At 46.8% G+C, this 15,401-nt stretch overlaps 1 protein-coding gene across 2 annotated transcripts in view; it reads right to left on the bottom strand.

Moving 5' to 3' along the window:
• The window catches only part of LOC142251110 (cytochrome P450 2F3-like), a 121,443-nt gene that overhangs the window by 28,207 nt on the left and 77,835 nt on the right, over positions 1 to 15,401 (bottom strand). For both annotated transcript variants that reach the window (XM_075323626.1, XM_075323625.1), the window contains exons 4-5: positions 13,412 to 13,574; positions 449 to 598 (exon numbers count right to left, since the gene is read on the bottom strand). In XM_075323626.1, the coding sequence (XP_075179741.1) occupies positions 449 to 598; positions 13,412 to 13,574 (313 nt within the window). The remainder of the gene's footprint in view (positions 1 to 448; positions 599 to 13,411; positions 13,575 to 15,401) is intronic.

Genomic DNA, 15,401 nt, shown 5'->3' with positions numbered 1-15,401 from the left:
TCAATGGCCAGGGTCATGTTTAAATCAGTGAACCTTTTTCTGACTGTACGCCCAACCTGCATCACAGGCCAGTAACAACTCCATGGATGCAACCTAGGGGTCCCTGCAGTGAAGGGCAGATACCTGTATAGGCGTGAAAGGGCAATGTATTTCCTGGGACCTTCTAAGCAGAGTGGCTAGTGCCAAGTTGGCAGTGGAAAAGTTATTAAAATTTGACCGAAACCTAACTACTGGAATATACTAAAATACCAGTCAATCCATCCACATAATAGCATGACCCTGATATTTGGGATGACTACTTAAAATTAAGGCAAAATGCAAATTATGTAACATAATTTTTTTTTGGATGAAAGGCACTGCTTGATAAAATTCATGGACGTCACCTTCTATTTTGGAACGTCATCACAATAAACACTAAAATACTTTCCAATTTGTTCTAAAATCTTACCATTTGTGTTCTTAAACTCTTTTATGAGGAAGTGTGCCTCCTCCAGGATCCTCTCTTCTATGCTCTTTTTCCCCATTCCAAAGTTTCTCAGTGTCAGCAAAGCGAATCGCCGGCGATTCTTCCAGCTCTCACCATTGGTAAATCCTATGTCTATGCGTGCAATAGTTCAAGATTAAAGGGAAACTCTTAGAAGCACATACATCATCTTCACAACATCATCACAAATAGGTTAACAGTGTTATAACTGTTCTTTTGTTTCCATATGCCTTCTCTAATTTGCTTTTTAAAATAGATCCAGCCTATGTCTGCCATCTGATGTTGGAAAACCTTTTTTGGGCTGCAATGGCTTTTCTTTAAGTGGTGACCAGACCACAGTCGTTTCCGAGTTGTATGTGGAGAATCAACCACAGTGCCATGTAACGGAGATTGCCGAGAAGAACATTGCTGAGAAGAACATTGCTGAGAAACAAGTTGAACACAAATATTTGCAGTGCCTTCGTCAATGGGCCACGTCTATAGCCTGCAGAAGCCCAACCAGAGCCTTGCATACCTGCGAGCATCCACAGGTTACTGCACATGGATCATAAGTTCTGACCCCTGGAAGCGGTACTCTAAGCGCGAAACAGAAGCCATTGTCCTTGCCCTCTGCATCCTCTCCCTACCTATCCTCGTTTTTTTTAAATTAAGGACCTTGTATTTCATCTTGGTAAGTGCCTTTCCTCATTCTACTAATTTGTATTTTTGCCTTTATGGATCAGAAGTCCCGGCACTTCCGGTCATGCGCATTAGACCTCTCTAAAGCCACAAGGCGTCCACCCAGCTCTATAGTGACAGGAAGTGCGGGCATGCTGATCCATGCACACTGACCCTAAGCCCAGCGTTCTGTGGTGGTAACAACGGACAGAGGTAAGCACGTCACTACCGATGATGACGCTGCATCATGTGCATTGAACAGAATGTTAGCACACCCCTGTGGGTGTGCTAACATGCTAAGAGGGCGGAATGAGCGCAGGATCTAGTGTTACGCCCTGGACTAGCTAGGTAATCACAAATAGAGCCCCGCACAACACCAGTCCCACACAGGTAACACCAGCCAAACACACAAACCCTAGTCACCTCCCTCAGTGCTTAATGGACACACCAGGGGGCGGAGCCAGGTGGTTGGCACGCCCACTGAGGAGTTCAGGGGGCCCGAGGCAGGAAACAAACAGTTCAGTCAGTTCAGTGCAGTGAGTGTTGAGGAGTGAATGTTTGTAAATAATACCGGACCCCCCTTTCAGGTCCTGCAACCCCGGGGAGGCTGGTTGGAGAAAGGGCCTGCGGCAGAGGAGGCCGAGGCCCTGTCACCATTGCAGCCAGTGACTACCCTCCGGGTCAGGGGTCCCCTGGACGTGGGGCCTTTGAGAGACTGCCGGGTATGGAACTTTGTGCCCGGCCCGTTTGGGCAACACCCGGACCCGAACCCGATTCCTGGACTGGGGAAAAGGGGTGCTGACCTGTTTTTAGAGGCAGCATAAAGGTTCAGGTTGTTTGGGTGGGCAACTGAAAGGACCTGGTCCCATCCCGTTCCCGGTTTAATAAAATGTTTTTACATGTTTGCAACGTTTAAGCAGAATGCCTCCCGTCAAGGGAAGAACCAAAAAGCCTTCATAATTGTATATATGTTATTATACTTGTAATGTCTCTTTTATCTTTTTCCAGTTCTGAAAGAAAAATAAACGGTGGTGGTCAGACAGCCCGCGGACAGTCTGTAATTAACCAAGGGGGAGTGTGATGCCCTAGACTAGCCAGGTAGTCACAAATAGAGCCCCGCACAACACCAGTTCCACACAGGTAACACCAGCCAAACACACAAACCCTAGTCACCTCCCTCAGTGCTTAATGGACACACCAGGGGGGCGGAGCCAGGCGGTTGGCACGCCCACCGAGGAGTTCAGAGGGCCTGAGACAGGAAACAAACAGTCAGTTCAGTCAGTTCAGTGCAGTGAGTGTTGAGGAGTGAAGGAGAGTGCAGCAGGCCTGTGGTAACAGGTCTGCAGCGGGAACTGACAGGTGCCAGGGTCGTAGCCCTGGTACCTTGTCTAGGAGGCATACGGTGGCCTTAGCCTGCAGGAGCCAGGAAGACGGCCAGGTGGAACTGTGGTGGACCGGGACAGGGTAGTGGCCCGCCGGTACTCACCCGGGGAACTGACTGGAAGCTGGAGCACACAGGGGGGTACTCAGACCCTGAAACTAGGTCCATAAGCCACTGGACTGAGTTAATTTACTGATTGAGGTCTGGACTATAGGTCCTTTCCAACCCAAGTCCCGACTGAAGACAACAGCCCACCGAGGGGGATAGAAAGCCACCGCACAGGCAGAGAGATCCCACAGGCCAGAGTCTGCGGGCAAACGGCCTTTCCCGATATACATACCGCCGGGGAGCGGACTCCGTCGCTGTAGCGAAGGCAGTCCACATACACACTACATGGTGCAGGAAAAAGGCAAAGACCACCGAACCGGGTGGGGGACCAGACGCAGCCGGCTGCGGGCACTGACCATCATCAACTTTGTTTACCAGAGACTTGTGTGTGTCAATAACAGTGAGTACCACAGTGCCCTCCGGCTGTGCATCGCCCTGCACCACCCAGCTACTTCTCACCAATGGGTCCCGGGGCCATAATCCCTGCCCATGGAGGGGTTAACATCTTGCTGCATAACCATCTCCCCCGGGTGCCCCGTAACTGCAGCGGAGGTATCTACACCTTCACCACATCCTGTGCGTGGCGTCACGAACTCAAACATGGCTCCGGCCGTACACCTACCTACCAGCCCCCTACATAGCGCCAGCATCCTTTCAGAGTGAAATGACCCCGGGTCCGGAGGCGCTCGAGCCACCCAACAACGAGCCCGGATCCGAGCGGCTCGGCTGCAGCCGAGCGCGGGGCGGTACACTAGCACCTTGCGACTAGTTTCTGCCCTCATTAGCATATCATAAAGGATCTTTAGACATACTTTTTCGAAAGCTCTCTTTATCTAAGCCAGGGAAGGAGTCTTGCGAGGATAATTTGCATATTCCCAGTGCCTTCTGGGATAAGTGTGTGTCGCCAGGGGTTAAGGGGATACCCAGAACCGGGCCAAGGGGTCGCTTCTGGAAAGGGGATCACGGTGTCGTGACCCGGTCTGTGCTCCCTGGTTCCACAATAAAAAGGGGGGGTTGTGTTCGTGACGCCACCCGTGGAATGTGATCAGAGATGACCACCGCTGCTGCAGAACCTCCGGAGTGATGGAAGGCAGCTTGAGATGGGACGGCTCCCCACGGGTAGAGCCTTTTCCCCGGGGCAGTGTGTTAGTCTATAGGGGGAGTGCAGGACACGAGCACAATAAACAGGCAGACTCACGGTTTTGCAGTTTCTTTGTCCTTTACTGATGATGGTATTCAGCAGAGTACTGTCCACGGAGTCTGTAAGGGGTTCAGGGCTTCTCCCACCCAGCCGGGCCGTTTTGGCTTCCTTGCCTGCACTTTGTGTCTGTGGCCCTGCTGCTGTGAACTATGCAGCCGGCTCTGCTCTGTTCTGCTCCTAGGTACCGACCTGACAGGCAACTCGAGTCCTTCCTAGTATGTTCCTGAACTCTCCTATGTTGCTTGTGTCTGTGGTACAGGTGAAAGATCTGGAATCTTCACTTCTCTGGTGGTAACTGTTCAGTATGTAACCTGCAGTCTCGGATCCAGCATCCGTTCTGTGTGCTCCACTGGGGTGAGTTCTGTAATGCTCTGCCTCCCAGGACTGTTCTCTGTGCAATCTGTCTCCTTTCCTCAGACCCTCAGCTAGGCCTGGAATTGGTCAGTGGATCCTGAGGTGAGCTAAAGCCAGCTTCCAACCTGCAGAGATCCTGTCTCCTCAGTGCTCTGCTCTGCACTGAACTTCCAAACTGAAACTACTCACCATTTCCTCCCCCCACCAGAATATACAGGGAAGCAGCTTGGTCTCCCCCTTCTGGCCAGGAGGTCTTGGTGTTGTGTGTGGGGAGTTAACCCTTTGTGTTGTTACTGTGGCAACCCTGGGGTGCCGCAAGTGAAGAGTCACCGCGAGCTCAAGGAGAACCGGGTTTTAGCCGTTACAGCCGGAAGGAAGACTTCTGAAAACCAGGGAAGGAGTCTTGCGAGGATAATTTGCATATTCCCAGTGCCTTCTGGGATAAGTGAATTTTAGCCTGTCTTCTTCATTGTGAGCGTGAGTGAGCAAAGTGTGAGCAAAAGTAAGTGTGAGTAGAATTGTTTGTATTTAGTTGTTTAATTACTTAACATTTTTTTAGTGCTATCCCCATTAGAAAATGTGCTCCACTATTGCTAATGCGATCCAGTGTACATCTTGTCTCATGTATGCAGTCCTTGAAAAGCCGTTCGAGGGTGCATACTGTTGTTCGAGATGTGCGCAAGTTGCACATTTGGAAGCCCAGATACTGGATCTAAATGAGCAGCTGGCAACTCTGAGATGCAATAGCAATATGGAAAGGAGTTTGCTGCTCACTGAGCAGCAGCTTGCTGGGTCATATGTGGGGGTGGATCATAGTAGGGAGCGGCAGGACGGTGAGGTAGGTAGCTGGGTGACAATTAGAAAGGAGGGTAAAGGGAAAAGTGCTAGGAAGGCTAGTCCTGAACTGACACACCCCAATAGGTTTGCAAACTTGGCAGATGAGGGGGATGTCATGACATTACAGGGGTAGCATTGCTGCAGCAAGGCATGACCTCTGAACGCTAGAGGAGTGTCTGCTCTAGTAAGGGGGGAATAGGAGTGCAGGGCAGGCAAGACAGGTACTGGTAGTGGGGGACTCAATTATTAGGGGGACAGATAGGGTAATCTGTCACAAAGACAGGGATCGCCGAACAGTGTGTTGTCTTCCTGGCGCTCGAGTTCGGCACATCGCTGATCGGGTTGACAGATTACTGGGAGGGGTTGGGGAGGACCCAGCGGTCATTGTACACATTGGCACAAATGACAAAGTTAGAGGTAGGTGGAAGGTCCTTAAAGATGATTTCAGGGAATTAGGTTGTAAGCTTAAAGCATGGACCTCAAAGGTGGTATTTTCGGAAATACTACCTGTGCCACGAGCCACACCAGAGAGGCAAAGAGAGATCAGGGAGGTTAACAGGTGGCTCAGGAATTGGTGTAGGAAAGAGGGTTTTGGGTTCCTAGAGAATTGGGCCGACTTTTCAGTTGGCTACAGATTCTATGCTAGGGATGGGCTGCATCTTAATGGGGAGGGTGCAGCTCTGCTGGGGCAGAAAATAGCTAGAAGGTTTGAGGAGTGTTTAAACTAGGAATGGGGGGCGAGGGTATTCACTTTATAGAAGGGGAATGTAGTGCAGATAGTGACCAGGGCACAAGTAATGAAATTGGGGGTGGTACGGTGGGAAGGGTTAGGACAGTCAATACAGTAAGCAGGAATACAGGTACAGAGTCATACGTAACGTGCATGTACACTAATGCCCGAAGCCTCACAAATAAGGTGGAGGAATTAGAATTAATATTGTTGGAAGAAAATTATGATATAGTGGGGATATCAGAGACATGGCTGGATGAGAGCTATGACTGGGCTGTTAATTTACAGGGTTATAGCCTATTCAGGAATGACCGTACAAATAAGCGAGGGGGAGGTGTGTGTCTATATGTAAAATCATCCTTAAAACCCATCCTGCGTGACAACATATGTGAGGGTACTGAGAATGTAGAGTCCCTATGGGTGGAGATAAGGGGGGGGAGAATGAATAATAAAATACTGATAGGGGTGTGTTATAAGACGCCGAATATTATGGAAGAGGTAGAGAATCTCCTCATAAAGCAAATTGATAAAGCAGCGAGTCTCGGAGAGGTAATTATTATGGGGGACTTTAACTATCCTGATATAAATTGGGGAACAGAAACTTGCAGTTCCAGCAAAGGAAATAGATTTTTGATAACAATGAAAGATAATTACCTTTCACAAATGGTACAGGACCCCACAAGAGGGGGAGCACTACTAGACCTTGTACTAACCAATAGGCCAGACCGCATATCAAATATACAAGTTGGGGGTTACTTGGGGAATAGTGATCACAAAATAATAAGTTTTCATGTATTCTTTAGTAAGATGTCTAGTAGAGGGAATACAAGGACACTAAACTTCAGGAAAGCAAATTTTAAATGGTTGAGAGATGATCTTAGTGCAATAAACTGGGATGATGTACTAAGTAATAAAAGTACACAAAGCAAATGGGAGACTTTTATGAGCATCCTGAATAGGGCTTGTGCAGAAAATATACCCTATGGGAACAAACATGCTAGAAATAGGAGGAAACCCCTATGGCTAAATAGAGCTGTAAGGGAAGCAATAAAAGAAAAACAGAAAGCCTTAAAGGAATTAAAGAGGGTAGGTAGTGATGAGGCATTATATAATTATAGAAAATTAAATAAAATATGTAAAAAGCAAATTAAGTTAGTTAAGTTTGAGACAGAGAGACTCATTGCGAGAGAAAGTAAAAATAATCCTAAAATATTCTTTAACTACATAAACAGTAAAAAACTGAAAAGCGATAGTGTTGGCCCCCTTAAAAATAGTCTTGGTGAAATGGTGGAAGGGGATGAGGGTAAAGCCAACCTGCTGAATGACTTTTTTTCTACGATTTTTATACAAGAAAATGCCATGGCAGATGACATGACCAGTGATACCATAAATTCACCCTTGAATATTACCTGCTTAACCCAGCAGGAAGTACGCCGCCGTCTCGAAATCACTAAGGTTGACAAATCTCCGGGCCCGGATGGCATACACCCCAGAGTACTACAGGAATTGAGTTCTGTGATAGATAGACCATTATTTTTAATCTTCTCAGATTCCTTAATAACAGGGTCGGTACCGCAGGACTGGCGCATAGCAAATGTGGTGCCAATATTCAAAAAGGGGACAAAAACTGAGCCGGGAAATTATAGGCCGGTAAGTTTAACCTCTACGGTTGGTAAAATCCTTGAGGGTTTCTTGAGAGATGCTATACTGGAGTATCTCAAGAAAAATAACCTTATGACAGAGTATCAACATGGGTTTATGAGGGATCGATCCTGTCAAACCAATAGATCAGCTTCTATGAAGAGGTAAGTTCAAGTCTGGACCAGGGAAATGCAGTGGATGTTGTGTATATGGACTTTTCAAAAGCTTTTGTTACGGTTCCATACAAAAGGTTGGTACATAAAATGAGAATAATGGGGATAGGGGAAAATATGTGTAACTGGGTTAAAAACTGGCTCAGTGATAGGAAACAAAGGGTGGTTATTAATGGTACGTACTCGGACTGGTCCTCAGTTCATAGTGGGGTACCACAGGGGTCAGTATTGGGCCCGCTTCTTTTCAACATATTTATAAATGACCTTGCTGGGGGCATGCGGAGTAGAATTTCAATATTTGCAGATGATACTAAACTCTGCAGGGTAATCAATACAGAGGAGGATAATTTTATATTACAGGGAGATTTATGTAAATTGGAGGATTGGGCTGAGAAGTGGCAATTGAAGTTTAATGTAGATAAATGTAAGGTCATGCACTTGGGTAGAGGAAATAACATTTATGATTATGTACTTAATTGTAGAACACTGGGTAAAACAGACACAGAAAGACTTGGGTGTATGGGTGGATGGTAAACTTCACTTTAGTGGCCAGTGTCAGGCAGCTGCTGCCAGGGCTAATAAAATAATAGGATGTATTAAAAGAGGTATAAGTGTTCATGAAAAAAATATAGTTCTACCTCTGTACAAGTCACTAGTGCGACCGCACTTAGAATACTGTGTACAATTCTGGTCACCGATATATAAGAAGGACATAGCTGAACTGGAGAGGGTGCAGAGAAGAGCGACCAAGATTATTAGAGGAATGGGTGGGCTGCAATACCAAGACAGGTTATTAAACTTGGGGTTATTTAGTTTGGAAAAACGAAGGCTTAGGGGGGATCTAATCACAATGTATAAATATATGAGGGGACAGTACAGAGACCTTTCCAAAGATCTTTTTACACCTAGGCCTGCGACTGGAACACGGGGGCATCCGCTACGTCTTGAGGAAAGAAGGTTTAATCATAATCACAGACAAGGATTCTTTACTGTACGAGCAGTGAGACTATGGAACTCTCTGCCGCATGATGTTGTAATGAGTGATTCACTACTAACATTTAAGCAGAGCCTGGACGCCTTTCTTGAAAAATTTAATATTACCAGTTATGTATATTAGATTTTATGACAGGGTATTGATCCAGGGAACTAGTCTGATTGCCGGATGTGGAGTCAGGAAGGACATTTTTTCCCCATTGGAACTTGTTTGCCACATTGGGGGTTTTTTTGCCTTCCTCTGGATCAACATGTTAGGCTACGGGTTGAACTAGATGGACTTAAGGCCCTGTCACACGCAGAGATAAATCTGCGGCAGATCTGTGGTTGCAGTGAAATTGTGGACAATCAGTGCCAGGTTTGTGGCTGTGTAGAAATGGAACAATATGTCCATGATTTCACTGCAACCACAGATCTGCCAAAGATTTATCTCTGTGTGTGACAGGGCCTTTAGAGTCTCCCTTCAACCTTAAAAACTATGATACTATGCTACTAGATACAGGGTCTGTTAGGCAGCAATTAGAAATATGTACCCAGAGCTGGTCATGGTTATGGGTGGATATTGCACCTGACAGGTTCCCTTTAAGCAATGTGCTGTCATTGAATTTTTGACAGCAGAAGCTGTCACCCCAAAGGACACTCATCAGAGATTGCAAGCTGTTTACGGCGATTGTGTTGATCTACGCAATGCCAGACCGCACACTTCACAAGCCGCCACAGCAGAATTTCAGAAACTGAAGCTCACCACCGTACGGCATCCTCCAAATGTGGAGCCCCGCATTACCTTCAGGTCTCTTCAGGGACTTCACGTGTTGGGAATCTTCTGGCCACAGGTAGGTCAGGTTGACTTCAATGGGAATCGTGACGCCACTCTCGGTAATTGCGGTCAGGGGGTGACCGCCACTGCAGTTTAGGGAGCGCCTGGGGCTGATGGTAGATGCAGTTAGTTATTGTGGCCTCCTGAGAGTGAGACTGGCCCCAGGGCCCAGTGGAAGTGTGTAGTACCACAGGTCGCAGAAGAACTCACACACAAGCAGCAAAGTCTTTCAGGGTTTTTACTCACTTTCAGGTGGCAGAGGTGAGTTAACCTGGGCGATGCTATGATGAACCAGGTGGAACCAGGTATCCCTCAGGCTGATCCAGGGGTGACTGCTGACTCGCCTTCCTAGCCCTCTTTGTTTCGAATTACCCCTGACGTGAAGTGTATTGTGGGATGCGTCCAGGGAAGTCGCTACTGCCGTTCTTCCCTTTCTGGTCCATTTGCGGGCAGCGTGGACCAAGGTAAGATGGCTCCAGGCTCAATCCTCCTTATAGGCCCCCTCGTTGCTGCTGTAGCTGCGGACTCTGTATGGTTGGTGAGGCGCATAAAGTGCCCTCACCAGCAGGTTTGGCAGGCCTACTAGATGGGCTCCTGCTCTGGGGACCTGTTTCCCCGTGCGGGCTTGGACTACCGGCGGTCCCCTTACTCAGCCACCTTTTGCTACTGCCCTAGGTGGTTTTCAGGTGGCACCGCTGGGTAGCCTTTCTCCCCCGCCAGCAGCCACTAACAGGTGCAGTGTCTTGCAGGGTCCTGCTTCTCCGCTCTACCCTCCAGATGCCGCTCCACTCCTCCTGCTCCTTCGGCTGCCTCTGCACAACTGTTCATCTCCAGGTCCCACACCCACCACTCGCTGGGATGCGAGGGCTAGGCCCCCTCCCTGGGTCTGCCCAGGGGTCCCCTCTAAGCTGCGTGTGTGTGTCCTGGTTACCAGTGTCTGTGTTTGCTCACACCGGCCTTTGGGATTACCTGTTTTGCACTGACCCAGCATGGGTGCAGTACTCAGTGGTGCCTGACCAGGTCAGGGGCGCCACACATACAGTCCACATTTGGCATTGTCTGACTTCCATCTGTTCTGGATAATGAAAGAATATCTGCATTAACATCACTATCCATCTGATGAAGAAGTTGAGAGAACTGTGAGAGGCTGGTTACAGAAGCATAGTGTCTACTTCTTCCGTGACGGATTCAGACAACTTGTTGATCATTGGCAGAAGTGAAGTTGACTCGCCCACCCCAGGGCTATGGGACACCCGGTGCCGGGCCGGACTAGTCCGGTGGTAGTCAGTGGTGGCTGGGCCCGGCTCCGTGGCCCTGGTGGGTGTCAGTTGAATATGTGGCTTGAATTAAAGTTTGTGTTCATGACGCCACCTGTGGTATGCGGCTAATAAGCCGCCGCTGCTGTATGAGGCCTCCGGGGGATGATATGGCAGCAATGGTGGTACTACTCCCCACAGGTGGAGCAATGCCCGGGGCACTGTTGGTGCTTGTGAGTGTCTATGCAGATGAAATAACAGAGGCAACTTCAAGGGTGCAGTTCAAGTTCTTTACTCACAATTCTTGTCAGGGCCCAGGGCCCTTGGACTGCTGGGACCACTGTCAGGGACCTCCGCTGTTTCTGAGTGATTCTGAGAGTAAAAGCCGGTACCCTTCTCTTTAGTGTCTCTATCTTCTGCTGTCTTCCTTAGCCTTGCCTTTGATAGGATAAACCTGGCTTGGCCTCCACTACAGCCTCCAGGCTGGGGGGTCACCTGTCGGCTGATTACCCCTTTTCTGAAAGGTCTGCTATGGGTTCTGGCCCGGGGAGTTTACAACATTCCCTGGGCCTCAGTTTTTACTGTTTGGAGATGATCTTTGCACTCCTCCAGTCTCTAGGGACCGTCCCCTGTTGCAGCTTGATCCCTCCACCGATGTTCTTGTGGAACAGGCCACCGCAGCTCTAAACTGCCCTGGACAGCTCTACAGACTACCCGTGGCCCTGCGACTCCTTCTGTTCTCTGCGTGGTGTCACCTGGACCCTCCGAGTCCCAGGATCTTCACCAGGAAGCGTCTCTTTCTGTTTCTCAGCTCCTGACTGACTTGGAGCTTTCTTTCCTTTCTCTTCTCCTCCTTGCCTGCCTCCTGCAGACCTCTTCCTCCTTCCGCACTCTCTCTCCTTCTTCTGTTGCTTTCTCTGTACGGACACTCTGAACTCACAGAGCTCCTTTCCCTTTCACAGCTACATGCTGGCTCCTCACTCTCTCACTCTCTGAGGTAAACTGTAACTCTGACCTTCCTCTCTGCTTCTACACTCGGCTGGCTCTCCCCACCCCCCGGTTGCTAAGCTACCACCCTATGGGAGCAGGGATGGGTCTTACCACCCCTCCCAGCATGCAGCATGGGAGGGTTACTGCCACTATCCCTTGTCCCAGTGTGTTCCTAGCAATGGGTGTAGTGTGGATTTACCAGGGGACCGGTGTTCACTCCCTTCCTCACCCAGAATGGGGCATCACACCGCTGATGGGGTGCAATAACCTGTGGCGACGGAAGCCTCAGGGGCGCCACATACTCAGTTGTCTGGTGGTTATGTGGAAAGTGAATATCAGTAATTAAAGAACACATTCTAAGGATTATTTCTGTGTTTTATTTAGTAAAATATTCCCATCGAAAGCCAAGTCACGCAGGTGGAGGCATTACTTCAAGACATTAATTCAAGCCTCATATAACCTCAACATACCTGGGTTTTATTGGAGTGTGAACTCATGTTTCCTTACACCTGCATAATTAAGATTATGATCCAGACATACAGTATTGCATATTTAAGCTAATCTCTTTTATGCTAATTAAATCCTTTTAATATTTTAGTACGATATTTACACTTGAGCCTTTATAGAACTTTTGCCACATTTTGTTATATCAAGATAACATGGAAATTAAAGGGAAAGTTTCAGCAAAGAAAAAAAACAAACAAAAACATAAAATTTATAAAAGAAATGTATATAATATTCCAATATACTTGTAGCCTAAGGGGTTGTCCAATACTTTGACATTGATGTCCTATCCTTAGGATAGGTCATCAATGTCTGATCAGCCGTATCCCCACAAATCAGCTGATGTCGGTCCTGGCGGAGGCTAGTTATGCTTACCGAGCACCCGAGCATGGTAGTGGTAGTGCTAACCATCACTAGTTACTAGTACTAAGCACCTGAGCATGGTAGTGCCCGCTCATCACTAGTTACGAGTACTGAGCACCCTAACATGGTAGTGCTCACTCATCCCTAGTTACGAGTACTGACCTCCCGAGCATGGTATTGCCCGCTCATCACTAGTTACGAGTACCGAGCACCTGAGCATGGTAGTGCCCGCTCATCACTAGTTATGAGTACTGAGCACCTGAGCATGGTAGTGCCCGCTCATCACTAGTTATGAGTACTGAGCACCTGAGCATGGTAGTTCCCGCTCATCACTAGTCATGATCACACAGGTGCTTGGCTCGTTGCAAGTCATTTGTCTATGAACTCTACTGTAACGAAGAATGCATCTGCATGTCCAAAACATAAGTAAGGCAGTCTTAAATTCCCGGGATATATAATTAAGACTTGTATTTATATACACTGTGCAAACAGTTGCTGATCATAGGATATGGGGAAAAAATGATGATCAATAAGGTCAGACTGCTGAGACACCAAGCTAGCCCAAAAAATGGATCTCTGGAACCTCCGAAAATGGGGCTGGGCAGCCCCATCTTGAACAGAGTAGCTGTGCGTATGATCAACCTGGTCTCTATTCATTGCCATTTGGACTGCCAGAAACGAATGCTCAGAGCATTTAATAATTTCCTGCAGTCCAATAGACAATGCACGGAGTAGAGGTTAAGATGTCACCTCCACTCCATTTATAATGGGGCTACAGAGTCGAATTCTCAAATGTTCCAGAACCCCAAGCCAGGGATCATTAGATATCCCTTCAGTCAGACCTCTAAGTTATCCCCTATTGTTTGCATAGAGAATAGTGATTTGAGGGGAAAAAAAAAACATTTAAAGAATATATTGTTACCATGGTCTCCTATGAAGTTATGAAAAACAGGATAGTCTCCTCTTTCACCAAACACATCATTTTGGTCAATCAAGGCCTCTTTCAGTGCTTTGTAGCCACATATGACGACTCCAGGTTTAGGTCCTAAGTATAGGGTATAGACAGGCCCGTATTTATCTTTTAGCTGTGAAAAAAACAAGAAACATCAAAATAGATTCAACAGAATGGATAGGTAAAGACCACTCTACATGGTCACGTTACATTGAGACCAATCCTATAGCTACTATAAGGCACTCGGGAAGAGGGAGTCAGCATTGGTTGGCTTGTGCAAACCTAGGGGAGGCTGTATTTGGGTCCTGTTATAAGGGTCAGGAAGATCCATTTGGGCTGATAGATAAGTACAGTGAGATCTTGTTGTCCTGTAGTCCAGGCCTGTGTAAATACACAAGTGGAGGAATGTGCCATGGGAGCCATACAGAATCATGGCCTGGGAGAGAAGGCTGCCCAACTATCTGAGTGCATGAATGCAGACAGGGCCTGAAGTGTAACAATCGTTTGAACTTTTGACTTTCAAACTCCATATCTCACCATCTACTACAGCGTCGAACATGAAGCTATTTTCATTTTATAGACAATCATCTTGGCTATCTCATAAATATATTGAATTGCAAATAGAAACATCTCATGATGGGTAAAACCAGGGAGCTGTCTCAAGACTTTTGCAATGCTATTATTGCAAAACATACTGATGGCATTGGTTACAGAAGAATTCTTAAACTACTGAAGGTTCTAATGAGCATTGTTGGGGCCATAATCTGGAAGTGGAATGAACATCATTTCACTATATTCCGGCCACGACCTGGTGCTCCCAGCAAGATTTCAGACAAGAGGAGTGAAAAGAATTATTAAAAGAGTTGTCCAAGAGCCAAGGACCAGTGTAGAGTTACAGAAAGACCTGGAATCAGCAGGTACAATTGTTTATAAGAAAAGAATAAGTAATGCACTCCCCCTTCATGGCCTGTATGCACTCACCACACAAGACTCCATTGCTGAATAAAAAGCAAGTCCCAGCGCGTTTAAAGTTTGTTCAACAACATTTAGACAATCCTGTGAAATACTGGGAGAATATAGTCTGGTCAGATGAGACCAAAATTGTACTTTTTGGATGCCATAATACACACATTGTTTGGAGGCCAAAAGGCAAATCCCTCCAAAATACCAACAGTGAAGTGTGGAGGTGGAAACATTATGGTGTGGGGCTGATTTTCAGCATATGGTTGTAGCAAACCTCATATAATTGAAGGAAGGATGAATGGACAAATATACTGAGACCTTCTTGATAATAAAATGCTGTCATCTAGCAAGATGATGAAGATGAACGAGGGTGGACATTTCAGTAAGACAATGAACCCAAACACACAGCCAAGGAAACTCAATTGATTTTAGAGAAAGAAAATAAAGCTGCTAGAATGGCCGAGCCGACCACCGAGCTGAACCCAAAAGAAAATGTATGGATCAAAATAAAGCTCAGAGTTCATAGAAGGAGCTCAAGGGACCTACAGAATATGAAGAGTGTTTGTGTAGAAGAATGGGCCAAAATTACACCTGAGCAATGCAGGCCACTAGTTTCTCCATACGGGAGGTGTCTTGAAGCTTTATCACCAAGAAAGGCTTTTGTACTAAGTATTACATTTCAGAAAGTGTGTTCAATACTTTTTCCCGATGTCACTTCTCATTATTACACATAACTTAATTTATGAACATCTATGGTTTAATTTCTTTGCCTATGTGGATTGGATGGGTTGTTACCGACATCTGGTGAGAAATTCATGTCAATAGCACCTTTAGAAATATATTTACTTAAAAAATTGCAATTATATAGCACCCCAACCATAATAATCCAGTCTAACCCAAAGCAGAGCATACATTTTTTTTTTTAATATTTGTCTCACATAAAATGAAGTCTTTTGTCAGTGACAAAACTGAAAAAGATATGGAGAGGCAAATAATG

The sequence above is a fragment of the Anomaloglossus baeobatrachus genome, chromosome 9 (assembly GCF_048569485.1).
Source record: "Anomaloglossus baeobatrachus isolate aAnoBae1 chromosome 9, aAnoBae1.hap1, whole genome shotgun sequence".
Taxonomy (NCBI): domain Eukaryota; kingdom Metazoa; phylum Chordata; class Amphibia; order Anura; family Aromobatidae; genus Anomaloglossus; species Anomaloglossus baeobatrachus.
Note: the sequence above shows the minus strand (reverse complement) of the source record. Positions and strands in the feature narration are given on the sequence as shown.